This window comes from Aspergillus pseudodeflectus, assembly GCF_044049435.1.
Source record: "Aspergillus pseudodeflectus strain CBS 756.74 chromosome Unknown BJX68scaffold_8, whole genome shotgun sequence".
Lineage (NCBI taxonomy): Eukaryota > Fungi > Ascomycota > Eurotiomycetes > Eurotiales > Aspergillaceae > Aspergillus > Aspergillus pseudodeflectus.
Window position 1 is genome coordinate 289,111 of NW_027263784.1, and position 22,671 is coordinate 311,781.

General features: G+C 51.6%; 9 protein-coding genes across 9 annotated transcripts; 6 read left to right on the forward strand and 3 right to left on the reverse strand.

Annotated features, from left to right (window-relative positions):
* Positions 1 to 725: 725 nt before the first annotated feature.
* Positions 726 to 1,890, forward strand: BJX68DRAFT_253382 (uncharacterized protein; the record flags this gene model as incomplete). The annotated part of the gene is made up of 5 exons (XM_071042713.1): positions 726 to 780; positions 887 to 1,170; positions 1,204 to 1,255; positions 1,287 to 1,329; positions 1,398 to 1,890. 5 exons carry the CDS (start codon positions 726 to 728, stop codon positions 1,888 to 1,890), a joined length of 927 nt encoding a protein of 308 aa, XP_070902334.1.
* A 264-nt stretch (positions 1,891 to 2,154) lies between these two features.
* On the forward strand, positions 2,155 to 4,368 carry BJX68DRAFT_203517 (phosphatidylinositol-specific phospholipase C domain-containing protein). The gene has a single exon (XM_071037599.1). It carries the CDS (start codon positions 2,425 to 2,427, stop codon positions 4,312 to 4,314), a length of 1,890 nt encoding a protein of 629 aa, XP_070902335.1. The 5' UTR covers positions 2,155 to 2,424; the 3' UTR covers positions 4,315 to 4,368.
* Positions 4,369 to 4,422: 54 nt separating this feature from the next.
* BJX68DRAFT_253384 (uncharacterized protein) lies at positions 4,423 to 5,366 on the reverse strand (the record flags this gene model as incomplete). The annotated part of the gene is made up of 3 exons (XM_071042714.1): positions 4,423 to 4,524; positions 4,574 to 5,182; positions 5,256 to 5,366. The coding sequence occupies 3 exons, from the start codon at positions 5,364 to 5,366 to the stop codon at positions 4,423 to 4,425; spliced, it is 822 nt and encodes a 273-aa protein (XP_070902336.1).
* A 131-nt stretch (positions 5,367 to 5,497) lies between these two features.
* On the forward strand, positions 5,498 to 6,700 carry BJX68DRAFT_203526 (haloacid dehalogenase superfamily protein). Its single transcript, XM_071037600.1, has 3 exons — positions 5,498 to 5,572; positions 5,637 to 5,796; positions 5,914 to 6,700. Exons 1-3 carry the CDS (start codon positions 5,553 to 5,555, stop codon positions 6,616 to 6,618), a joined length of 885 nt encoding a protein of 294 aa, XP_070902337.1. The 5' UTR covers positions 5,498 to 5,552; the 3' UTR covers positions 6,619 to 6,700.
* On the reverse strand, positions 6,701 to 7,695 carry BJX68DRAFT_203527 (EXPERA domain-containing protein). Its single transcript, XM_071037601.1, has one exon. The coding sequence runs from the start codon at positions 7,533 to 7,535 to the stop codon at positions 6,783 to 6,785; it is 753 nt and encodes a 250-aa protein (XP_070902338.1). The 5' UTR covers positions 7,536 to 7,695; the 3' UTR covers positions 6,701 to 6,782.
* A 913-nt stretch (positions 7,696 to 8,608) lies between these two features.
* Positions 8,609 to 12,491, forward strand: BJX68DRAFT_203535 (uncharacterized protein). The gene is made up of 5 exons (XM_071037602.1): positions 8,609 to 9,272; positions 9,323 to 10,037; positions 10,159 to 10,735; positions 10,795 to 12,159; positions 12,218 to 12,491. Exons 1-5 carry the CDS (start codon positions 8,851 to 8,853, stop codon positions 12,301 to 12,303), a joined length of 3,165 nt encoding a protein of 1,054 aa, XP_070902339.1. The 5' UTR covers positions 8,609 to 8,850; the 3' UTR covers positions 12,304 to 12,491.
* Positions 12,492 to 13,338: 847 nt separating this feature from the next.
* Positions 13,339 to 14,339, forward strand: BJX68DRAFT_203539 (uncharacterized protein). Its single transcript, XM_071037603.1, has one exon. It carries the CDS (start codon positions 13,688 to 13,690, stop codon positions 14,225 to 14,227), a length of 540 nt encoding a protein of 179 aa, XP_070902340.1. The 5' UTR covers positions 13,339 to 13,687; the 3' UTR covers positions 14,228 to 14,339.
* Positions 14,340 to 16,795: 2,456 nt separating this feature from the next.
* Positions 16,796 to 17,822, forward strand: BJX68DRAFT_230097 (uncharacterized protein). The gene is made up of 2 exons (XM_071039169.1): positions 16,796 to 17,112; positions 17,171 to 17,822. Exon 2 carries the CDS (start codon positions 17,422 to 17,424, stop codon positions 17,650 to 17,652), a length of 231 nt encoding a protein of 76 aa, XP_070902341.1. The 5' UTR covers positions 16,796 to 17,112; positions 17,171 to 17,421; the 3' UTR covers positions 17,653 to 17,822.
* Positions 17,823 to 18,863: 1,041 nt separating this feature from the next.
* Positions 18,864 to 20,472, reverse strand: BJX68DRAFT_230098 (uncharacterized protein). The gene is made up of 2 exons (XM_071039170.1): positions 19,398 to 20,472; positions 18,864 to 19,288 (listed from the first exon to the last, which is right to left on the reverse strand). Exons 1-2 carry the CDS (start codon positions 19,831 to 19,833, stop codon positions 19,200 to 19,202), a joined length of 525 nt encoding a protein of 174 aa, XP_070902342.1. The 5' UTR covers positions 19,834 to 20,472; the 3' UTR covers positions 18,864 to 19,199.
* Between the last annotated feature and the right edge of the window lie 2,199 nt (positions 20,473 to 22,671).

Genomic DNA, 22,671 nt, shown 5'->3' on the forward strand with positions numbered 1-22,671 from the left:
ATCACTGGCGTATGTAGTCCTCCGAAAGCGTTGCGGAAACACTGTCAATTTGCGAATAAGCAGCATTTGTTGACTTCCGGAATTCCCCCAAGGAGCTTGTCAAATTGCGGGGAAACGTGTATACGGAGCGGAACAGATACGTCTTCCGGTCGCGAACCGCGGAATCGATACGCGGTTGCTGCGAAAGTTGTCACAAAGCGGACGCGAAGGTGAACTGGGGCAATCAGCTTGAAATCGAATCAACATTTGTCTTGCATGGCAAACAAGTTGAAAAACAAAACTTGAACTAGCAGGAGGACTTTACTTACTAGCTGGAGGCTCAGCCATCTTCTGAGCCCAAAGCTTGACGAGTTCGATGAAAAGCGACCGGCCGACAGAGTTGATAGATACGAGAAATGGAGTGTCAGCTGTGATGGTTGCAGCCAGGCCTCATACACGAGACCTGTACACGGCCCATTGCCCAGTTGATTGATTTGACCCTTGGCAATCAGCCCAAAGGCTGGTCACAATTTCAGGCCTTTGATTGAGACAGCTTGAACCGGATGAGAATGAGAGAAACCCCGTCTGACACTGTCACCGCAAGAATGCCTCATGTTGTGTAACACCAGACGCCAATCATCATGGATGCGGCTGCTCGGTGAGGTTCAACCCCTCCCTTGCTACGTGGACATTTTGATTGTAGTCGGCCGTCATTAAAATGTTTATATTTCAAAAATTGAGTCACTATGGAGAAGAATCTCGCAAAGAGGCAAAATGATTTCGCCAAACTTTCTCGCCCGCGTCTTTCGAGTCGCCCTGGGACATCAAGAATCAGTCGCACCAGCGTCGCTCCCAAGCCAAGAAGCAACCCAGCATTATATGAGAGAGCCTCACTACTTTATCCGAGCTCTCCTAGAGTCCCCGGGAGTCCATCCCTCAAGCTGCGAAGTCGACGGCAACCGGCATAATCGTGAACGTCTCCCTATACTTCCTACAGACCACATCTCGTTGTACTCGTCTATGGTCGATCCTCAAAACCCAGTTCCGGACACACAAGCTCAAAGTCCATTCTTCGCAAGACTGCCTCCTGAAGTCAGACAGCTGATATACCGGCAGCTTTTCGGAGGCCGCCGCATTCACCTTGACCTTGACTATGTATCGCAGCAAGCACAGTGGCTCTGGTGGCTTCGAGTATGCGACTCCCCGAACACATGCCCAGACAAGCGACTCATTTGTCCCGAGAATGCGGCCGCGGAGACCATGATGCTCCTCTGGGGTCCAAGGCTTGGTGACAAACAGGGCTGAAGCGAAAGTTGGTGGGATTGGATGGCTCAGGTGTTGCAAACAGGCGTAAGTAATTATCCGACTGTTTTGTCATGTAAATAGGTCTGGCGAATGGCTAATAACTATCAGACCAGACACGAGGAGTCCCTCGCTGTGTTGTATAGCACGAACACATTTGTCCTTGACCATGGGATCGACCAGATATTTCGGGTGTCGCGCGCGATACCGCAGGACCCCCTAGCGATTTTGACATCGCTAGTTGTTGAGATTGATCTCTATCGGATCTCGAGGTCATTTCCTAGCATGAGCACCGAATTTGCCGAATATTATCGTGAGTTCTTTTTTATACTCGAAGAGATGATGTCCGGTCTGCGAAGTCTATCGATATCGATTGCAGGATTGCCACGCTCCCCAGCTCTGATTGAGTGGTCTATTGAGGACGAGGATATGTGGATAGGACCGTGGGAAAGCCTGGCGAGGAGCAGGTGGTGGTCAAAACTTCAGATCCGTGTTCCGGCCGGCTGGTATGATGATCTTGAGGCAGTGATTGGTCGTAGGAACCAGCTGGGGGATAATGCGAGGTTCTCGCTGAGAAAGAGAGAAGAGCCATTCCGAAGGGATTGGTGAGGTTGTAAGCTAATCATCAAAGATGATGTTGTCACAATAATGGACGGGATCGCATACTAAATATCCCACTAAAACAATACCATGGAAATGGCCCAGCGATCAAGTCCGAGCGAATTGTCTTAGGTTGCAATGTCGGAATAATAGTGGACAAATGTGCCATGCAGGGTTGGCTCTGGATCTGCATTGGCACAATCTAGGCCCCTTTGGCGCCGAAGGGGCATAAGTCGCCAGGCAAATCAGGCCTCGTGATCGAGACTGGCAGGGGTAACCACAGCGCTAAAGAAAACCCCCGCGACTTTAAAGGGATCCCCTGGCCCCTGAGTAGCACTCGGAGGTCCCGAGGACGTGAAGAGTCGACCACATGCAACATCACCAGCTGCTGGCAGGGCGCGTGATTGGGTCGTGTCAACCAAGTGTCAGCGCCAGGTGCAGCAGGGCCATCGAAGCCTTAAAATGCGCATCGGCCTTCCAGATGGCAACGTTCGTTCTTCAGATTTCAATTCTTATGCCTCTTGAAAGTCGAAGGCTATTATTATGAAGCTGCACCGCATTCTGTTCGTTTTGGCCGGAGTCACGAATCTCTATGATCCGGTCAAGGCAGCTCCTGATGCTTTCCCGATCCGATCAGGTCATGCAGCACGCGCAGTCAGCTCTAGACCGCGAGATAATGCGAATGCGAAGGCTGCTACATGCAGTCCCGGCGATGCTACGTATAGCTCCGAGACTATGCCAGCCGGGAGCTACACAGATTGGGGCGCCTTAGGGCTGGACAACCTGACGTCCGGAAGGCAGTATGTCACAATCGTCAATCTTACACCCCATCGCTTCCGACTGGACCGAGCCCACTCCTACCAGATGGATACATTCAACTGGGGAGACATCCCACCTGGCCGTTCCCGCCAGAACATCGCGCACTATACGACAAGAGTGGGAGCAAACCCGAAAGACACCAACGGCGAAGCATACTACTCCATCGAAGGCACGAACAGCCGATTCATGATTCGAGCAACAACTCATATCCCTGATCGCTACCCACGTCGCACAGTCATTGACCTCAGCGGCATGGGATTAGGTCAGCGCGAGTACCTAGACCCAAGGCCGGAGGTGCCTGTTACCTTGGTCATAACGGGTAGTGCTCATCATGGTTTCATCGCGTCGCTTACTCACGGCCCCGGAAACTGGATGCGACAGATTTATGAGACCATCAAAGACAGACCGCTGCAGCATATTGTTATGCCAGGTACGCACGACTCCGGCATGAGCACTATCAGCGGGCAGATTGTGTCGATCGGCAGTGAGGAAAACACGCAAACTCAAGGCCTCAACATTTATGATCAGCTTCGTGTTGGCGCGCGATGGTTTGACCTGCGCATCATAAGTGTCCATCAGTCCAACACGGCCAACTATGATTTCTGGGTTGCACATGTCAATAACGAGAACGCTGACGTGCCTGTCGGAAACACTGGCGAGAGCCTGGCGGATATTGTTAGCGAGATCAACCGTTTCACCTCGGAGAATCCTGGAGAGATTATATTCTTCCGTGTCAGATACCTTGTCGGTCTTCGAAGAGTTCCTCTCGGAGGGCCCATTCGTTGGAGCAGTGAAATCATGAATAACTTCTTCACCAAACTCAGAGAAATCAACAACCGCTGCGGTAATCTCGACACCGGCGTGCAGTTCCAGCACCAGCCAGCATCATATTTCATGGATCGGAATAATGGTGCGGGCTGTGTGGTCTTCCTCTTGGATGGAGGCAACCTGCAGGACGGGGTTCCGCGAGCTTCAGTAGCTGATGGGATTTATACAGCCGGGCAAATGTCAGTGCGTGACAACTGGTCGAATTTACCCACAACACAGCCAATGGCTGAGAACCAAATCCAAGTGTGGTCGGGGATCAATCGCGTTGAGCCTTTCACCAACGATGAGTTCCTCATTAGCCAATGGCTTGTGTCAGCCGATGCCATACAGACAACCGCCCTTACCATTCAAAAGATTGCAATCATGCCAACCAACCCTTCCCTTTACTGGGCAGGGCTCAATGGAATGAATCCGACTAAATGGCCAAATGTGCTGTTGGTCGACTATATTGGCGTTGTGATTCCAGATCAGTTTGCTTGGAACCAGCTCAGTGCTGAGCTATATACCTTGGCTATTGGTTTGAACCTGTACATGGTTAGTGAGAACTGCGACGTTAGCACCCAGCGATCTCCCCTGCTTCCATCCGTGGCAATGACAAGCGGTGCGAAGAGGACGATTTCCCGGCCTTGGAACGGCATCATTTTTGCCAATGGGACTATCATCGATACCCCGCCGCGAAACCTCCATCCTGGGCGTGTCGAGGTGCTGAAGAATGGCACGGTGTTCAACGACGGTACTATGCTGGAGGAGGATATCCTTAACCCGGACTTTGGCTCTATAGCCTAGTGTATCTTTATTAACACTCGCTAATTTGCATCTTTCATCATTATACCAAGTCATCCTGTCTCCGTTATATTGCATGTATATTGTATATCGTACACGCCGCATCAGGCGTCACGAGGAAAAGTTCATGCTGTATCCACCGGTCTTAGGGTCTTGGACAAATTTGAAATTATCCGTCGACAGCCCGAATGGCTTGAGAATACCGTTCCCCAGCTAGAACAACGTTAGCTATACTCCATCTGCAGCAGACTGGCCAACTTACATCTTTCAGCTTGCCCATCATCTCCGCCATCTCGCTCTCTCGCGCCTTACCTATCCTCTCGGGTAACTCCCGCAGCGCCCTTTGTACAATTCTCCTATCATCCGCGGGAAGATTATCCATCGCAGCAAGAATCTTATAGTCCTCCTCCGCCCCTTGCAGATTCCCCCACCCACCCAATTCCGTCTTCGCCTTGGCGCGTCGCATCAGTGCCTTCGCCCGGATCCGCAGCACATCGCGTCTCTTCTCATCACTCGCCTGTATCCTCTTCAGCTCCTCCTGTTCCGCCTCCTCGCCATCCCCCGAGATCTCAACAACAGCGTCTGTGGAATCCGGCGCATCAGAAGTGTCTTCACTTTCCTCCTTCGGCGGCGGAACAACACGATCCAAACCCTCAATACACGCAGTCGCACTATCAACAGCTGCTTTCCAGTCCTCGAGCTTCAGATAGCAAGCGGCCATGTTGCTCCGGATGACGGCGACATCATAGTCGAGGTAGCTGGGGCAGGAGGCGAGGGCGCGGTCGTAGGCGGAGATGGCTTGGTCGTAGGATGCGACGGAGTAGAGCTTGTTCGCTTCGGCTTTTATTGATTTTGATTCCTCCAGGAGGCGCTGTAGATCAGGGGGTTCTGGCGTCAGTTTGAGTTCGAGAGGTGCGTTCCATTGGGAGGTGCGGTGGGCTCACTGTTTCTTCTTCGGCGGGGAAGCGGGCATCGTGGAAGATGTCTTCTTCGTCACTGTCGAATTCTGTTTGGGGATTAGGGACCTTGCCCTTGTCGGGAGTGGATGAGGTCATTTTCGTCGAGGAGAGTGTACGGAGGAGTTGATGAAAGATGCGGGGGGATTTGGCAGTCCTCGATCTATCGGTGCCTAAGGCGGCGATCACCGATAGTGAAACTTGCGGAGAATCGCCAGGGCCGGAACCAACTTGACTCTGACAACTCACCCGCCGTTTGCTTCAGTTTCAAGATCACCTCAGAAAATGGCTGACGGAATTAAGAAGTATGTAGCTATATCAATCTGCCGCTCATGACCTGGTTCAACCGCTTACTTGCGCTCTCTCCAGCTTTCCCCCCGTGCGGGCCTGTCTCTTTGACATGGACGGCCTCCTGATCGACTCGGAGGATAAATACACGGATATCACGAACTCAATTCTCGCCAAATACGGCAAGGGTAAACTTCCCTGGGAAATTAAGGCACAGCTCCAGGGACGTCCGCAGCCAGATGTACGTTCACTTCCGAACTTGATCTCTCCTCTGTCGTCCTACCCCGCCCCCACCTGAAGAAAGGCAACACATAGCGCACCCCCCTTACCTCGCACGCTCTAACACAATAATCTCCAGGCCGCCCGAATTTTCCACAACTGGGCCCAACTCCCCATCTCGCACGAAGAATACATGACGCAAGTCTCAGCACAACAAGCCCAATTCTTCCCCGAAAGCCAGCCCCTCCCCGGCGTCCCCACCCTCCTCCAGAACCTCGTCGCGACCCAAAACACCTCAAATCCAGTCTACATCGCGCTCGCAACATCCTCGCACTACAAAAATTACAAGCTAAAGACCGACCATCTCGGCGATCTCTTCTCCCTCTTCCCTGAACCGAACCGCGTCCTCGGCGACGACCCGCGGATTGGCAAGGGCCGCGGGAAACCACTACCCGACATCTATCTGCTTGCACTGGAGACGATCAATGCTGAGCTAAGGGAGAAGGGAGAGAAGGAAATCACGCCAGAGGAGTGTCTTGTTTTCGAGGATGCGGTTCCGGGTGTTGAGGCTGGGAGACGCGCGGGAATGAGGGTAATCTGGTGTCCACATCCGGGGCTCCTCGGGGCGTATAAGGGCCGTGAGGCGGAGGTGTTGGCTGGATTGACTGGAGAGCATAAAGAGGAGGAGAAGTCTGAGCAGGAGAGGGAGGCTCAGGGCCTCGTTGCCGGGAGGTTGCAGAGTGCTGGATCGCCTGGGAAGCTGGATGATGGCTTTGGTGAGTTGTTGACGACGCTGGAGAACTTCCCTTATGAGAGGTATGGGATTCGACTTGCGGATTCGTGAAGGCTAAATAGAGGTACCGTACACTGGGATAGAGCTCGATAGACATACATGCATGCGACACGAATTAACCCTCTTGATCAAGCCAATTTACACTACTATATACTATACACTTTATACTATACGTCCAGTAGCTGTTTATATATAGTCCCATCGCTGTATAGCACTCACTGAGCCTTCCTCGTCCCATCAACAACCTCTTTAACAACAAAAGCCCCCTTCACCTCCTTCGCTGCCTCATAAAGCACCCAAAGCGGAATCCAAACCCAAAGGGTATTGAAGAAGACCAAGTAAAACCACAGATAGACCGCATTCCCAGTCTCCAGCCCCGTGCTTCCAGTCAACCACTCCGGTGCAAAAGTCATAAACCCACCATACAGCTCAGCAGTCGCGAGACCTGTCGCAACAAGCCAAAGCTTCCCCTGCGCCTTTCCCTTAACACCAACACTCGAACTCGGGCTCGACGACACCCAGAGCAAGTAACAAATATAGATCGCGGCAGGCCCACCGAGGAAGACAGTGAGCAACTCCAACGAAATCACCGTCGGATCCGCAACCGCCCAGCGATGATCCGCCTTCGCGTATTCCTGCCACAGGCGCGCGGAGGGCAGAGTGCCGTATGCGGCGCCGTAGACGCGGTCGGCGAAGCCGAGAAAGGCCGGGGCTCCGCTGCTGACCTTGACGCCGGCGGGGAGGAGCGCGTAGCTGGTGAAGCACTCGTAAAGGTAGGAGCCCTCGATGAAGAGATGAGTGAGCGCGTCGTATGCGTGCCAGTAGAAAAGGATGCGGTTGCGCGTTTGCGCGGAAGGGATCAGGGTGGCGCCGAGGATGTAGGCAATTGGCATGAAGGAGAGGGCGAATGCAATGCACCCAATTGTGGGTGTGTCGAGTTCGAAGGGGGCAGGGATTGTTGCGGACATTGTGATATGGCCGCAAGGGCAGTTGATTTTTGAAGGTAGCCTATTCGGGTGCTGAGTGAGATTTCGTTTGTTGACTTGTGTAACAGTGGATGGCAATTTTGTGGGAGGACTCTAGATGGGATGAAAGGCTGCGACGCGCTGCGCGTAAGCTGGACCCCTGAGATTCCAATGTTGATGGGTACTGTGGCCTGAGGCAGGGGCACTGATCGTCTCCGGTTCACACTTTCCTTACTCGTTCCTGAGTTCCTTGGCCTTCCCTCCCTCAATCTTCTCAAGATATAGCTACGAGCAACTGGTACGATGGAGATGTCCGCAGAGTTGCCTGATAATGCGATCGATTCTACAGCTTATCTTGAGCAAACGCTGTCTGACCCTCGCCTCAACGCCGAACTACAGCACCACCCTTGAAAAACTCCCCTCCCAAGCTTCTCACTTTTGAAGGCTCTCCTTTGAGCTCCATCAATCGAATCAATGCGTCTAGTAGGCTAGCTCTATAAGAGGTCTAGAGGCGATATTCGCTCTAACTACCTACGTTGACTGATTGGTCTTTCATGAATCGACCCCACGATCCGCGGAATTGTGCCCCGTGTCCCCCACATTGGATTCTTGGACAGTGCTTGACTCTGGGGTATGTATGTGTACGACAGCTTCGGTGGCTTCCGAAATGTCGATATCTGTCAGGCACATGCACTTCAGCTTTTGAGGTGGTTCGTCTCAAAGGACAACCTCGTATAGGAGCCCCTTCTTGCACAAACCCCAGACCAGCCAAGCGACGACCCCCTCGCAATACGGAGGCTCTGTTGTCTTCGCAGCCTGTGATTTGCAGTCCTTCGGCCTTGGACAGCCTCACCAGTCCACATCCTGCCAATGCCTGTGAATCTTTATTCACCCAGCTCCAGGCTGCGCCTCGCCAGGGATCGTGACCGGTATCGCCGCTCGCGCCAGGTCTCGCGCTCGTTTTTCTACCTTTTCCAAATCTCAGGTGGAAAGCTCGACCTCACGAGCTCTCAAAGCACACTGCTCCGACAAATGTTTGCTCAATGTCATTCACGTAATTCGACTATATTTGCTCTCTTATATCATTACGTTGCTCCCTCTTTCCCCGCGTTAGCTTCTCGGTTTCCTCCCAGCGACAACTGCTGCTACTTGTTAACGTCATCCGATCGCTAGTAAGGAAACAGTGTTCTGCCCCTTCGCCTACTTTGAGAGGCTATCATGAGAATAGGAGCACCCAACCGTGTGGTCAGCGATCCCCGCTTTCAGCTTCTTAGTAGCCTGCTTAGCCGAACGCTTGAGACAAAGGACGTCTCTCGGAATGTCGCCTAACCCCGAGATCCTCGACATTGACACCGTGTCTGCCCTGGCCTGGGACTTATATCATAGTTGCCATCTTCTTTCCCCGGGTGCGCCCGATAGTTTCCGGCAGCTTGTCAACGAGCTCGCTTCTTTACATGGAATACTAGGCGACTTACACGACCATCTGAACTCGAAATCTTCATTCTTTACCGAAGTCCCTGAAACCCGAGCACGTACATTACAAGGCTGCGTACACGCATGTCTCGATACTTTGCGACGGCTCAAAGAGGTTGTCAGCAAATATCGAAGTCTGGGTGGTGATGGAGGTCATATGTGGCACAAAGTCAAATGGGCCACACAGCGAAACCACATTGAACAACTGAAATCGAGGATTATGGTTCACACTGCTAATCTTCATCTATACATGAGCTCTATCGGCAAGTGAGTGCCAAAACGCGATCTTCTAGAGGCCCACCTTCTAATTTCTATAGCTCTTCGCTGAAAAGGCTCGAAGGCCAGAGACTCGCCTCCTTAGAACAAGATTCCCCGTCTGATTCGCGCGATATTCCTCCATCTCCATCGGCCGCCGTTTTGCCGCAAGCACAAACAATGAGTGAGACGCATGTTGGGATTGATGAGACAGATGGGCCTGAAACGGAGAGATCACCGATCTCGGAAGCTCCTAGACCCCGTGCCTCCTTCACGATTGCTCAGCCTCGCCAATCAACCTCTTCTGCGTCCAGGGTCTCTTCACGATCCGAGGAATCTTCTTCGACAATTTTCACAAATAATCCCTTTCCAAGCTCACCACCACGCGGCACCTCGCTGAAGAGCCCGGCCGGCCCAGGATACCATCTCCTTGAACAATATGCCAGCTCTTCAAAATTAGGTTCGTCTGGGAGCATACATAATGATCTTCCTGTAGGACCCAAAGATGACTCGCTGCCTAATAATCAGGAAGGCGAGAGACGTGAGAACGAAGATTTCCATGCCAAACAGGCCGTCGTCAGCGCAATGCGGCATCTTCACGATATGCAGTTAAGGGAACAAAACCTACGGTCGCTAAGGTACGAGCCGCGAGACAGCTTCCATCAACCTGATGCTCCGGTCGTTGCAAAGTTCGAGGCTTCTTTCAATGGTGAAGAACATGCTCGACGGCTGAGTACAACGGCCTGGCTACGTATAGCAGTTTGGTGGCTGTTGAAGGTGAGCACTCCTTTTTATTGTTTCAAACGCCTTGCTCAATCGAGTAGGTGCTCAGACAGTTACTTGATTTATACTGCGGGCAAGACTATGTTCTGTCAATAAGCCTAACTAATAGCAACAGGCTGGAACAACTCTCGCAAACGGCGATAGGCCTAATCTAGTCAGCGCTCGTGGTAGTATGAGTCCTTCTTCGACATCTTCAACTTCAAGCCACCAAGCATATGTGGACCTTCTGAAAGCCTCTTATATTCTTTATGACGTCGTTCTCAAACGACAGAGCCCCCAGTCGTTGATGATAGATGAGAACAGAAAGTTGATCTCAGACATCTCAGAAGGTATCAAAGAGTACTTCTCTCAATTTATTTCTGTTGACATACCGGACACCGCGATCATATTTCAGCAAAACCTCGACTTGTGGGAGCCAGTCCAGCCAGACGAAAATTTTTGCAGTAGCACAGAGGACCAGCTCTACGCTTTAGAGAATGTGCGCTATACCACTGTAGAGCTGGAGGACGCTGGTGCCGAAGAGGAGCGTGTACTTCTGCGGACGTTTGTCAATGCAGGAATTGGAGGCAAGAAGCTGAGAATGCGGTTCAAGGGCGCTCCATATATGCTTCTACTGTCCACGATAGACGGGGAAAGTGAGCCCAAAGTGACCATCTGCAACCAGAGTGGTAGGCTTTGTCTGCAGAGAAATTGTAAGTCCGATCTGGAAACCTGTAGATTTGTCAACTATCGCCACTAATCGTGTCCCTAGTCACACATGAAGACTTGGCCCAGCTCATAAGAGTCTCTAACGCCTCACTCAGCGGTGCACCTGTTGCAAAGATCTCTGAACCAATAAACTTGAAGTTCGATTCAGTGACTCTTTCAGTATCCTTCCAGTACTCTGCGGATCTAGGTCAATTCATCAACATACCCAAGGCGTATTTTGACGCGGTTTGGCAGCGCGAGCCGGTGGACTCGGATCAATTCTCCGAAAGCGTCATATTCAAGACCTCCGTGGAAGTTGTTGAGCAACTTAGAGCGCCAATCATGAAGTCTATGAACCCTCCGATGATCACTCGATCATGTGAAGTCCGCATTTTGGAGAGAACATTTGGAGAGGTCTGGCGATCCATTCGACGTATGGTGATCAGTTCTTCCTTAGCGGAAAAGACCCCTCGATGCTTGGAGTTCTTCCTGCCGATGAGTCGAGTGCAAGTCCGTCGCAGCGAGGATTCACAGTCAGTCCAGATCAAATGGTCGGATACTGGTCAAGAGCGGTCGGACAAGACGGATGGTAGCTATAATCCGCTTTATTCGTACGTCTACGATGACAATAGCCCCAACATCGGCTTGGACATAGAATTTCGATCCCAGCAACAGGCTCAGAAGTTCGAAAAAGTGATCCTGACACTTACTCACAAACCTACCTTCTCTTGGTCACAACCCAATAGTGCTGGGCAAGTCTACGAGGTCGCGGACGTTGCAATGGACCAGAAACAGTACAAGGCCGTTTTGCTCATAGAAAGCCGCCTATCCTTCAAACACTCCAGCCTCTACTATCTCTACCGCGACGTAGACTACATTTACGATTCTCCGAACTTCCATGTCAAGTTTCCGAAGATCTTCTACGTTGACTACATCTCATCGCACGTGGAGCAATTATACCGGGCCGCAAATAACGTATTCTTCTCCCACTGCGAGAAGAAGATCGCAAGCATGGAAGTCGTCTTCAACGACGAGCCTGTCCTCCACGCATTTATGAGCTCACTCGCATCCACCTACGAACTATGCTTCTCCCGACGTGCTGAGTCCATGACCACAAAGAAACAATCCTTCCTGAGCTCCAAAAAATCAACAAAAGGTGAGACAGAGGTACAACTATGGCGCAAAGGACATTCTATTCAACTCGCGTCGCGATGGACAAACCATGTTGCAGACAGGTGGCTCACGATGTCTGTACCATCGGGAAGTAGTCGCAATATCTCCCGCGATAGCAACCGCATCGAGTTTCCTGTGACAACGTACTCCCGGGGAACGGTTCTCAATATGGCAGTTATAGCTGCTGGATCGCCCAAGGATCCAAGGATGTCCAGGCGGGAAGGGCCGATTACGATTTCCTTTCCTAAGCCGAAGGGTATGCTTCGCTTCATGCTCTCTAGCAATGTTTTATGTGCTGTAGCTAACTATGACAGACCGTGATGATTTTGTTGCTGCGCTAGATGGCGGTGGTCACCCTTCCTGGAAGTATGGCCATGGTTATGATCTACTGAGCTCTTAGCTCTGGAGATAGAGTTTCTATATTTGAGTTTGACCCTATGCAACTATAGCTCGCAGCGGTCCACGGTTGACCGAAACCCAATCATGTTAACCAAACTCAACCGAAGGGCAGATCTCAGAAGACCACAGGATTTGGTAACCGGAGTTTATCACCGGCTACTTGCAGTAGCTTTAAGTGTGCAGTCTCAAATTAGGGTCCTCCCGAGCTCAACCAGCTACCCCATGATCCGCCCCGAAAATACCATGAGGGCGCGTGATTGGTTCAGCTGACAACCTACCAGTCTGCCGAAGGGTTTGAACCAGCTATACAGCCGTACCTCATCAACCCGCTGCGGGTAGTATCAAAGTATTTCACTCTTATTTTGAGATACTGTTGATGCCAGTATGTTTGATCATAGACCTTTCTACTAGCAGTTGGTCAGGATCCGGCTCCGTCCTGCCGGAGATGTCTTACATGGGCAAATTACTATAAATATATGAGGAGTTGCTAGACTAAATCCTGCGTCAAATCTAGTCAATGGCTAAGATTGACAAATCCATCTCCCAGGGAAGAAATAAGCTTTGCGGAGATAAGGACGGGGTGCAGCGTGGATGCACTGCATGATGGGCTGTGCAACGGCAGTACGCCTAGTAGATCCCACCCCATCCACCCGGCTGACTACACCTGCCGCCCGGTTTGAGATCATCTTATCAAGGAGGGTAAGACGCGGCTAGGCGGCAGGGCTAAAGAGAGTTCAAGAGCTTACATCAAAGCTCAAGGGTGCCAGCTCGCCCCGCAAGCCTGCGACGAAGATGACATGCGCATCGCCTACATGACTCAGTCTTGACCCTGAGCTGCTACGCTGCCTTTCCCGGGAGTAGGGACCGGGTTGTTCACGGGTAGTGAGCTCGAGCACCTCGTACCCTCTAATGTTCTCTGTGGTGCCCTGAACAGTCAGCTGGGCGAGGGACTTGAGGTGTGCTGCGCGGTTTCTCAGTTGCGCGTGCGCCCTTCACGTGTCCGCCGTCTTACACATACCTTGGGGCTGAGTGCTTTATAATTATCTGCCTTGGACGCAGCTGTTCTCCTTTTCCTGTTGCCTTGTTAATGCGATACGGGGTTTCTTTGCTTCTTTTCTCACCTTCCTTTGAGGCTCCGCTGCCCTGCTGGAGTTGGAGTTGCCCGGAAGCAAAGCAGGCAAAGCACTTCGAATGATGACTCGAAACGGGGCTATTGTTTGCCACTGACCTTGCTGACTCTGTTGCCTGTCCGACCCTGCATCCTGGGTTTGTCGTGCATTTGCATATTGCTTATATACCCCCCCTGCATCCCTCCATCCACCCTCAGATTAGTTTCGATCAGTCAAAAGTAATCCGTTCTTGTTGAGATCGATTTCGATATCACCATGCCACGCCTAATCCACCATAGACGACGCCACTCTTGGCCGTACTGCGGCACGGGTATGAGTGCCCGCGACCGTCGAAATGTCCCTATCATCACGGTGACAGAGCCGGACGATGAGTTTGAAACCGAGTTCCTGACCCCGATCATGTCGGAGGATCTGTTCGAGGATGATGCCGCTTCTGCTGGGATCGAGCCAACGCGAGCTCATCATCGGCTCTGGCATTCGTCCAAAGAGTCGACTGGAGATGGTTCAGCGCGCGTTGACACCGTATCGCTTAGGAAGATAGTACAGCCGCCGCTGGACAGAGCCCGATCGCTGTTCGCGTTGCCCACGGCGTCATCTGCGAAGGAGATCATGTTGCTCCCGTACTGGGTCCATCGGCTTGCTGCGCACCCTATACCAACTCATCAGCGAGGGAGGTCCCGGGAGACCGAGCGTGGCCGGCTGGCGATCGACAAAAATCATCGGCGATGCCACTCAGAGAGGCCGCGTTCATGGAAACAGCCGAGCGAGAATTTGTGGACATTGAAGGAGGAGTGATCGGCCATTTACGCCACTCAAGTCCCAGTTTGCATATCATGCTGGCATTTTCATTCGGTTTGCGTTTCGGATTGCGCGTGCGGGTTTCAGGGCGTTGATATAGCATAATCTTGGTGCATGGTCCGAAAAACGCATACTTGATCGGCCTTTGCTTGCTCGTTTGTTTTCATGCCCGTATCATCGGGATTGCATATTCGGAGTTGTTTCCCCGGGAGTTCAGAGAATGAATTTGCGTTGTGCGAGATTTCAAGGACCAAACATTCCACGTTTTCCTTTCTCTATGAGTAGGCCGTATCATCCATGCCAACGCTGCATCAGACCGGAACTCGGCAAGGAATCGCCCTCGTTCCCATCTGTGCCCCCAAGGCAACTCGAACCGTCTCCGCAAAGGCTGCGCCATGTGGGGATGGAAAAAGAGCCTCCTTGCTTTCTCGCTCAGACATTCCGACGTTCCGTGTTATCCGCGCCCGTGGCCGAGTCACCCCGTTTTACCCCATATCCGAACACGCACACGCAGGGCTTCGAATCGCATGATACGATGAGCACCAATAAGGGGCAAGAAATTATCGCCTTGGACAAGTCGCCAAGGGCATTCCGTCGCCCTGTTGAAGTCATCCCGCTTGGCGGCGGAGACAATGCGTCAAGAATGTCTCAGACGTTTCTTTTGATATGGAGCCGAATCACGGGGACACCGAGCATGTGATTGGGCTAGTCCCAGAGTGGACTAGGTGGGGAAATGAGTCAAGATCACGCGTCGGTGGTGAAAGGAATCTCCGCGGCTTGTCAATTTGACTCGAGATGCTGAGACGTTGCGGAATGCTTGTCATTGAGAGTAACATCGGTCAGGGTTGCTTTGTTTTCACCGAGTCTTCGTGTGGTTGCATGATGGGTCCAGGCGGTTGGATTCTTCACCGACAGTGAGGCCTCGCAAAGCGGCTGAAAGAGCTGGCGTTGCTGCGAAACCTCTCAGGCAGAAGCGGTCAACCTGCCGTCATCATGGGGGCCGAAAGACCTTTGAGCGGTGCGCTAGCCTAGGGCACCAACATTTTTCGGGCGATTATTGGTTGCCGACAACTCAGAATAAACAAGAACTTGCGCTAGACCCTACCGATGGAACTCCAGGGCACGCTGGCAGTCTCCCATTTGTCTGCTGTTGACCGTCTCCGTCGGAGTCGCTCGTAGGTCCGCATTCCAATGAGGGCGCTGATAGGACAACCCGTCAACGATAACGCTAGCGCCTGCCCTACGAGGACAAATCCCCCGCTGCTGAGGGTCTGACGAACCGATTGACCGGGGTTTTGTCTCGGTTCACCTTGTCAAGCACAAAGGGGATGCAGTCTCGTGGGCCAGCTGGGCAACATAAATAACCATCCGATTCCCTCGGGATTCGACTTCACTCGTTATCGAAACATCACATTTTTATCCTACTTCCAATCCACCAGCCGTTCATCCAATCCTCAAAACTCGAGCTTGAACCTCCTGCTCGGTTTTCTACTGCCTATCCACCACGCACAATCACAATCCAGCCTCAGAGCAAGATCCTATCCCACTCAAACTCAGCCAAAATGTCTCGCCCAAGCACAGCAGACAGCAACGCCTCGTTCTCCCGCACCTCAGGCGACCACCTCCAACGCACCGAGAGCCCTCTCCAAATGACATCCAGCTCTCGTCGCAACAGCCCGACATACTCGAACCGCACCTCAGGCTCCTACAGCTCCCGCAAGAGCGAGGATCGCCGCCGCTACGACAACACCGTCTACCACTATGGCCGGCACTCGAACTACTGGCTCTTTGGAGGGTTCAGCGTGCGCGACACAGTCCGCGACGGCGTTGACTGGATCCGCCAGCAGAAGAAGGGTTGAATTCGCTTTTCCCTTTCTTTGACAACAATGAAATATATCGATATTAACTACGGACCTCTCGACCCGATCGATACCTATATTGCAAAAGGCAATTCTCCGGTTATGCGAACAAACCACATTTCCGATCCCAGTCACGCTTCCCACCTCGGATGAAGAAGGATGCGAATGTCGGTAGAGCACTGCGCTCCCGTACCTGGAATTTCCTTTCATGGACTCCATCACTGTTTCATGGGCCACATGCTCCTCGCTATGCGAGGAATGCTCCGTTTCATATCCATACCCCAGACAGATGTTAGGAATGAGACTCATCAGAACCTTGAATCTTTGCTCTATCTATCATGTAGACGACCGTAAAATAGCTCTGTTGTAGAATTACTTTGTCCTGATTGTAAATCTCATGACACCGAAAATATATAGATGTAATGCTGTCGAACTTTACTATCTCTTCTGCCCTGTGAGCCCACACATCATAATCTAGAAATATTTATTTTCTCACGTCATATCTTTCTCTACAATTAAGCATAAAAATTATGGTGTAGCACTGCCTCAACCCCGCACCAACCCCTCTTCCTTCAATTCTTCATGAACAGTTCCTCTGAGCGCTGCCTGCTAAATAAGATACTAGCCAAGAGGGGTTTTATTCCGCGCTACCTGAAACGGACCCTAAGACGCCACGTTATATGTTCGCCTTCGATCTCACTGTCGTATCACAGAAAGGGCTCGACAATGACCACCCCGAATCGCGGGAAGAAGCCTTATTTATTAACCAGTATCAGTACTCTTAAACCTTCCCTTGCTTAGAAGATTGCTATCAAAAACTGTTTGACAATATTGAGACTTACGGATCGCCCAATCAGCCGAGATACAGAATATGGGCCCCAACGATCGTTGTTACAGTTAAGGCCTGTGCTTTCGGACTGCGATTTCCTGTGGTACAAAAGTCTTGGATCACTCCTACTTGGTCTTGCAGTAGCAAATCCCAACCTCATAATAACTCTAGCTTATCCTACAATCGACAGTCTCGTACTCTCCCATACCACCCCACCCCGCATCCGTTCCAGGCTCACAACCACCATCACAGTTGAGAAATCGTCGCCAACCCACCAAAACGTATAGAAATAACCAAAAATGCTGGAACACTTCACCCCCGCGCATCTCCCCATGCTCTTTATCGCAACAACGAAAGCCCTCGGTGGCCTGATCCCCATCCTCTTCCCCACCCGCGCAATCCTCGATTTCGGCCTGCGCCCCCGAATCGCCAATTCACCCCCCGCCCACCCCGTAATAGTAATCGGAGGCGCGTGAACAACGACAATCGGCCTTATCCTCTGGATGTTCTACGCGCAGATGAATTGGTCGAGTTCGACACGATCTTGGCGATTTTTGGGAGCTGAGTGGGGTGTGGGTGGGGTTGTTTGTTGGAGTGAGGGGAAGATGGGGAAGGGGGTTTTCAGGGAGGTTTCGGGGGCAATCGTTACGATTTGGGGGGTTAGGGGGTTGACGAGATATCGAACTAGCACTGTTAGTAGGGTTGAGGGCTACCAGCAGTGGACTCGGGGATAGGAGCTCCGAGAGAAAGGAAGGGTGTGGATGGGAGACCAATGGACTCCACCATTCGAGACTGACTCGACAGAATGAATGACCCTTCTATCTGTCGCCTATCGAACCATTCCAGTAATCTACCTAGTATTGGAAGATGCACCCCAATGGCCATCCACGACCCAAATCTCCAGTAGCCCCACTTGAATAGGAGTTGACATGTCGTATAAAAACAAGGCATAGCAAACTCTATGTAGTGACCCGAAGCCGTTACCTAACTATCGGGTAGCTCCCCGCAAATCTAAAATTTTAAGGTTTCAGGAGGTGCAGGAACTTGAAAACGAGACTGGTGCAGAGGTCTGGGTAGGAGGTTCTAGCCATCCCAGTGGAAGATTCATCCGATCCTTGTGATTGCTCTGGAGTTTGCTGCCCCGCCGCCACGCTGCTCCTCAGTTCGAGTGCTGCGGTGTATGGTGCCCTTAGAGCTACGAATAGTCAGCTATAGTGGTCTACTAGTGGACTCTAACCTTGGAAGTTGGAATCTCATCTATTTGGTCCAGGATAGCGGCTACGCTATGACACTCTGCGTAAGAGATAGTATTTCTTGAGCACGCAAGAAAAAAAGAGGGAGAAAAAACCGAGCCCCTTGCTCTACTTCATCGAACAAGCCAGGATAGCGGTGAAGGTAATAGACGGCGAATTTGGGTGACCCGGTGTAACGGAGCGGATTCCCAGCCATCTTCCACTCCGCTCGGATACACGGTCCGTATTCCAAATAGTGGTCGTGGACTTATACCTATGTACTAGCATGATGAGGTAGTCTGGGGGATGATCTCCTCGACTCTTCGGTATCAATGTTGCACAGAACATGGTCCAATAAGCAGGTAAGGTGGGCAAAAACGCATACGAGCAGCTAGGAAGAGACATACATGATCTGCGTTGAATTTCTAGAACATGCCTTAGTTAACGTCTGAGGGGCCAGGGGCAGGGGGTTCATATCCGGAGATCACACCAAGGGCGGGATAACAGAATGCTTATTGGAGCGGAGAATTTAGGCGTTCTTGGGCAGGCTAAAATGGGTCCTCATAAAAGCTTCAAAAGGAGAATTGTTGCCTGGGGCTGTACCTGTTAGGTGTACTAAAGACATCCATCTGTCTTATTATCATCGCATACGGCGGCTCTTGACTAAGAGGAAGTAAGAAAGTAGTGTACCTCACCAGATTGGGAGGGCCAAGTTTAGTGAGTTAGGATTCGATTAGCTGGTGTGTCCGCATATTTGTCAAATGTGTAGTACAAGATAGTATCAATCGAGATTCGGGGCGCAAACAGTCGGAAGGCTTCTAGCCATGGGTTCTGAAGAAGATGGCCTTCACGTGGTTTGACAGCATGAGAAAGTGACAAATAAATCCTCTGCCGGCGAGGAGGAACAGAAACCCATCGATGGGGATGTGCGTATAAACGAACGACGGAGCAGGACAAAGAAAAAACAAAAAGGTGAAATATAGGCACGTCGGCTAAAATTGATCGTAAGGAAGCTATGGAAAAACGAGGGTCAATGATCAGAACATCATCTATAATTGCTGCCAGGCCGCGATATCCCCCGCTGAGATACCAATGTTTTCGGGAACTAGACGTTGTAGCCGGGAGATCTGTACGGCAGCTAAAAACAAAAATCACATGGTTAGCCAATGCCACTCCGGAAAAGGTCTCCGGAAGCACTACTGCACGGTACTTTTGCGCCCTGCTATGGAGTGGATGAGGTTACATACTTGGGTGCTGTGACACGGCGGCCTCCGCATGAACTTGAATGACCCGAGAGTCAACGAACTCACTGGTGACTGTCCCGTTGTAACTGTCAACCGCCACCATTATCCGCAGCCTGTACCTCCCTGGGCTTGGGATTCTGAGTGGACGAAAGCAGGCGTATCCGTTGCTGGTGTTCCCCGCCTGGCTCCGGACGCTGTCTGTGAGATTCCCTGTTAAGCGGGTAGGAGATCTGGCGCCGGTCTCATCTAGAAGGCTTGCCCCTGCTACCAATTGTTGCGTAGGGTTATTGCTCGCTAAACCAATAGGCCGAACAGCCACGACGACGGGAAGCGTAAAGGCGACACCTGGGCGAACGGATGCGGGAGGTTCGATCTCGAATGTGAGGTTGTATGCTCGACTCGAGCTGCCGTTTGTTAAGCCAGAGCTGCCGGAACTCATTGTTGCTTTGTGTCGCGTTTCAATTGACTGAAAGGAACGTTTCGGTGGAGGGGGGAATTGAATTGGCTGCTGAACTGTCTCAAGGTCAAAGGCTTTGTTGCGTTTGTGTTGCGAGCCAGGAACAGGACATGAACAGACGGGGGATAGTGTATTATATAGATCAAGAGAGCTGAAGAGTTGGGGAAGTCAAGCGAGAAACCGGGATTTGGTCAGAGCGGCTGATGGTGGTGGTTTCGGGGATAAGCTTTCGGCGAGTCTGTAATTCAAACACAAATGCACCATCGACGATGCTGACGCCAGAAGGTGGCATTTGCCACCGCCAAACGGCGGACTATATTGTCGAAGAGATCTACAGCAAAAGAAAGTAGGTTGTGTTGGCTGACGGGATGCAACGATGAAGCTGCATGATGCAGAAACAACGAAACAATCAACTGGGAGTGTTTTTTTTTCTGAACAAGTGGAGCTAGGCCAATAGGCCTCGCAAGAATGGCCAGATCCCGAACAAAGCTCGCCACATGCGAAGCTTAAAACTTAATAGATCTTGCAGAAAATCGGTAATCGGCTCCACGATGGCTGCAATCCAGGGCGAACCACACCATTGATGGGGTGAGAACTTGCTTTTTCGACCGCTCTATTTTCGACGGACTGCCCCTCAGGCTGCATTATTTGGCGTGGTTCTGTCAGAGTACACTTCGCCGTGCAGTTACTCTTGGCCCTGTCGCTCCTGAGAGAGGATTCCGTTCCCCTCGCCTATCAATTTACTTCTGCGGCGCCTTGCTCGCTCCCTATCTCGCTTAGAATCCCTGCGTAGATCTTGGCGGCATTTGAAAACCAGATGCGCGCGTCAGGATCGTGGATCGCGGAAGATCTACTCCGTATGCTCCAACACCTCGGACGGACTCCGGGACTGTTCCAAGGTTCGAGGTTCCGTCATCTGCACGATGATGAGCCCGGACGAATGGCAAATCGCGGAAGCTTTTTTCCCGACTGGTATGGAGAAATACACGTTCTTGGCAGACGAGCAGAGCGTGATATTCCCTGTTCCAAACGTAAAAAGGAGGCGTGGTCAAGAGATGCGAGCACCAGAATCTCAAATCCCGCCGTTACACATCGTTACTTTTGGCTGGACTCCAGTGACCGCGCGGGAAAAGGCTAAAAGCATATTTCAAATCCTAGACGAAACAGTGGTGCATGGAGTCTTCCAAACAGGGGGTCGTTCGCGCTGATTACTATGTTTGTTAAAGATCATGGCGGTCAACCTTCAAAGTTGCATTCGTGGTCATGCACCTTGTTCAAGCCCGGTTCAAGCCAAGGCAACTATCTGTGATTTTCTGAGAGAATATGTAAGATGAGGAGTTGTGAGTAGCTGGAGAGAAAATCAAGGGTCCTAGAAGGGAAAGGCCAAGGATGTGGAACCGCATCGGCGGGTCCGAGGATGAGATCCTTGCTCTGCCCTTGTTCACGCGCCACGATTCGTGCCATTCTAGGATTAGCACATTAACTAGCCACAGGTCAATCTGCATAAGTGTGGCGCAGGGCTCTACCGCTGGTATCTGTGTGAGTCAAGGAGTTCGCTGGCCGCTGTTCCAACTTCGAAGTTAGATCAACGAGAGCGACAGATGTCAAGACTCTGAAACCAAACGCCACAGCTGCGTTTCTTCGAGTGCCAAAATTGTGCTGCCTTGCGTGATGCTGCCGCCAAGTTCTTCTTCCTTGCCAGTAGTCTAGCAGTCGCAGCAGATCTTGCAGTGATGTGTGATACCCACAAACCTCTGACGGCAGACGATGGGATTTTGGAGTCCTTGATGGCACCATCTTCGCATTCCATACTTAGAGAGGTAAACAATCCTCCTAGCCCCTCTGCATTATCATCACATATTAGTTTCGTGATCGGGATTTACGTACATCTTTGTCTTTGCGGTCATGGTCGCCGATGGCGCAAGATCGCCTGTGTCTCGATCCCACGAAGAAGACAAGTGGTTTTGCTTCTTGCGAGTCATCGGACCCATTCACCACCTGTACTCAGCGTACTATCGTACGTAGCAGCAGTGGGAACTTAGGCCAACTTCGACCGATTCAGTTAGGAAAAGCGATATAGTCTTCTCAGGACATCCAGTGGCCTGAAGCTCAGTACTGTATATGCTATCGTCCAGATCAAATCTCTACAGGGCACTTTGTGCTCGGACAGAGACATTCACCTCCATCAAACTTGTCATAAAGTTCCGCACTGGCACAAAATGCGGGACGTGCCTCGAGCCGGCTCCGAAATTCCGTGTCCTTGCCTGACATCTCGTCTGGGCGATCTCTTCACAGTAGCGCCGATTCATCGTGCATCACACTGCAGGAGTGAATGTCATCGTGACCTCTGATCGTGAGTCTTGATGTGTACCTCGTTCGCCGCCGCGCATCAGGCCTTAGGGCCAACGAAATGCGGTACCCGCTGTAACAACTGCAAGGGGATGAGGGTTTAAAATTCTTGTTAGTTCCTCTTCCTCTAAGATTGACGCCGTACCAGGAATCGAAGCCTCCATCTGGGGATCGATGCTGATGCCCTTGTGTACCTCGGACTCCGAACTCCGGAGGTGGCAAATCGTCGATGGATATGCACGACTCCAGAGAAAAGAACATATTGCCGCATTCGGCCAGTTATGGGTCTGAGAGGTATCAGCTTGAAATTGCTTTCAGCAAAGCATGCGCCTTGCCCCGATAGCGCGATGTCTCGGTTGGACTGGGCGGGCGCCAAAACGGTGATTAGAGTTTGGATGGTACGGAGTAGGGCTTCGGTCCATTCCAGGGAGTCCGCCGTAATCATTATGCGCAACAGGGCAGCAACCCTGG

Bases quoted from the DNA above. Each gene is read 5' to 3' on its own strand.
- BJX68DRAFT_203517 (XM_071037599.1), top strand. From the start codon at position 2,425: ATGAAGCTGCACCGCATTCTGTTCGTTTTGGCCGGAGTCACGAATCTC.
- BJX68DRAFT_203526 (XM_071037600.1), top strand. From the start codon at position 5,553: ATGGCTGACGGAATTAAGAA. The intron at 5,573-5,636 runs GTATGTAGCTAT...CGCTCTCTCCAG, and splicing joins ATGGCTGACGGAATTAAGAA to CTTTCCCCCCGTGCGGGCCT. The intron at 5,797-5,913 runs GTACGTTCACTT...AATAATCTCCAG, and splicing joins AGGGACGTCCGCAGCCAGAT to GCCGCCCGAATTTTCCACAA.
- BJX68DRAFT_203527 (XM_071037601.1), bottom strand. From the start codon at position 7,535: ATGTCCGCAACAATCCCTGCCCCCTTCGAACTCGACACACCCACAATT.
- BJX68DRAFT_203535 (XM_071037602.1), top strand. From the start codon at position 8,851: ATGTCGCCTAACCCCGAGATCCTCGACATTGACACCGTGTCTGCCCTG. The intron at 9,273-9,322 runs GTGAGTGCCAAA...TAATTTCTATAG, and splicing joins TACATGAGCTCTATCGGCAA to CTCTTCGCTGAAAAGGCTCG. The intron at 12,160-12,217 runs GTATGCTTCGCT...TAACTATGACAG, and splicing joins TTCCTTTCCTAAGCCGAAGG to ACCGTGATGATTTTGTTGCT.
- BJX68DRAFT_203539 (XM_071037603.1), top strand. From the start codon at position 13,688: ATGCCACGCCTAATCCACCATAGACGACGCCACTCTTGGCCGTACTGC.
- BJX68DRAFT_230097 (XM_071039169.1), top strand. From the start codon at position 17,422: ATGTTCTACGCGCAGATGAATTGGTCGAGTTCGACACGATCTTGGCGA.
- BJX68DRAFT_230098 (XM_071039170.1), bottom strand. From the start codon at position 19,833: ATGAGTTCCGGCAGCTCTGGCTTAACAAACGGCAGCTCGAGTCGAGCA. The intron at 19,289-19,397 runs GTATGTAACCTC...TTTTGTTTTTAG, and splicing joins CGCCGTGTCACAGCACCCAA to CTGCCGTACAGATCTCCCGG.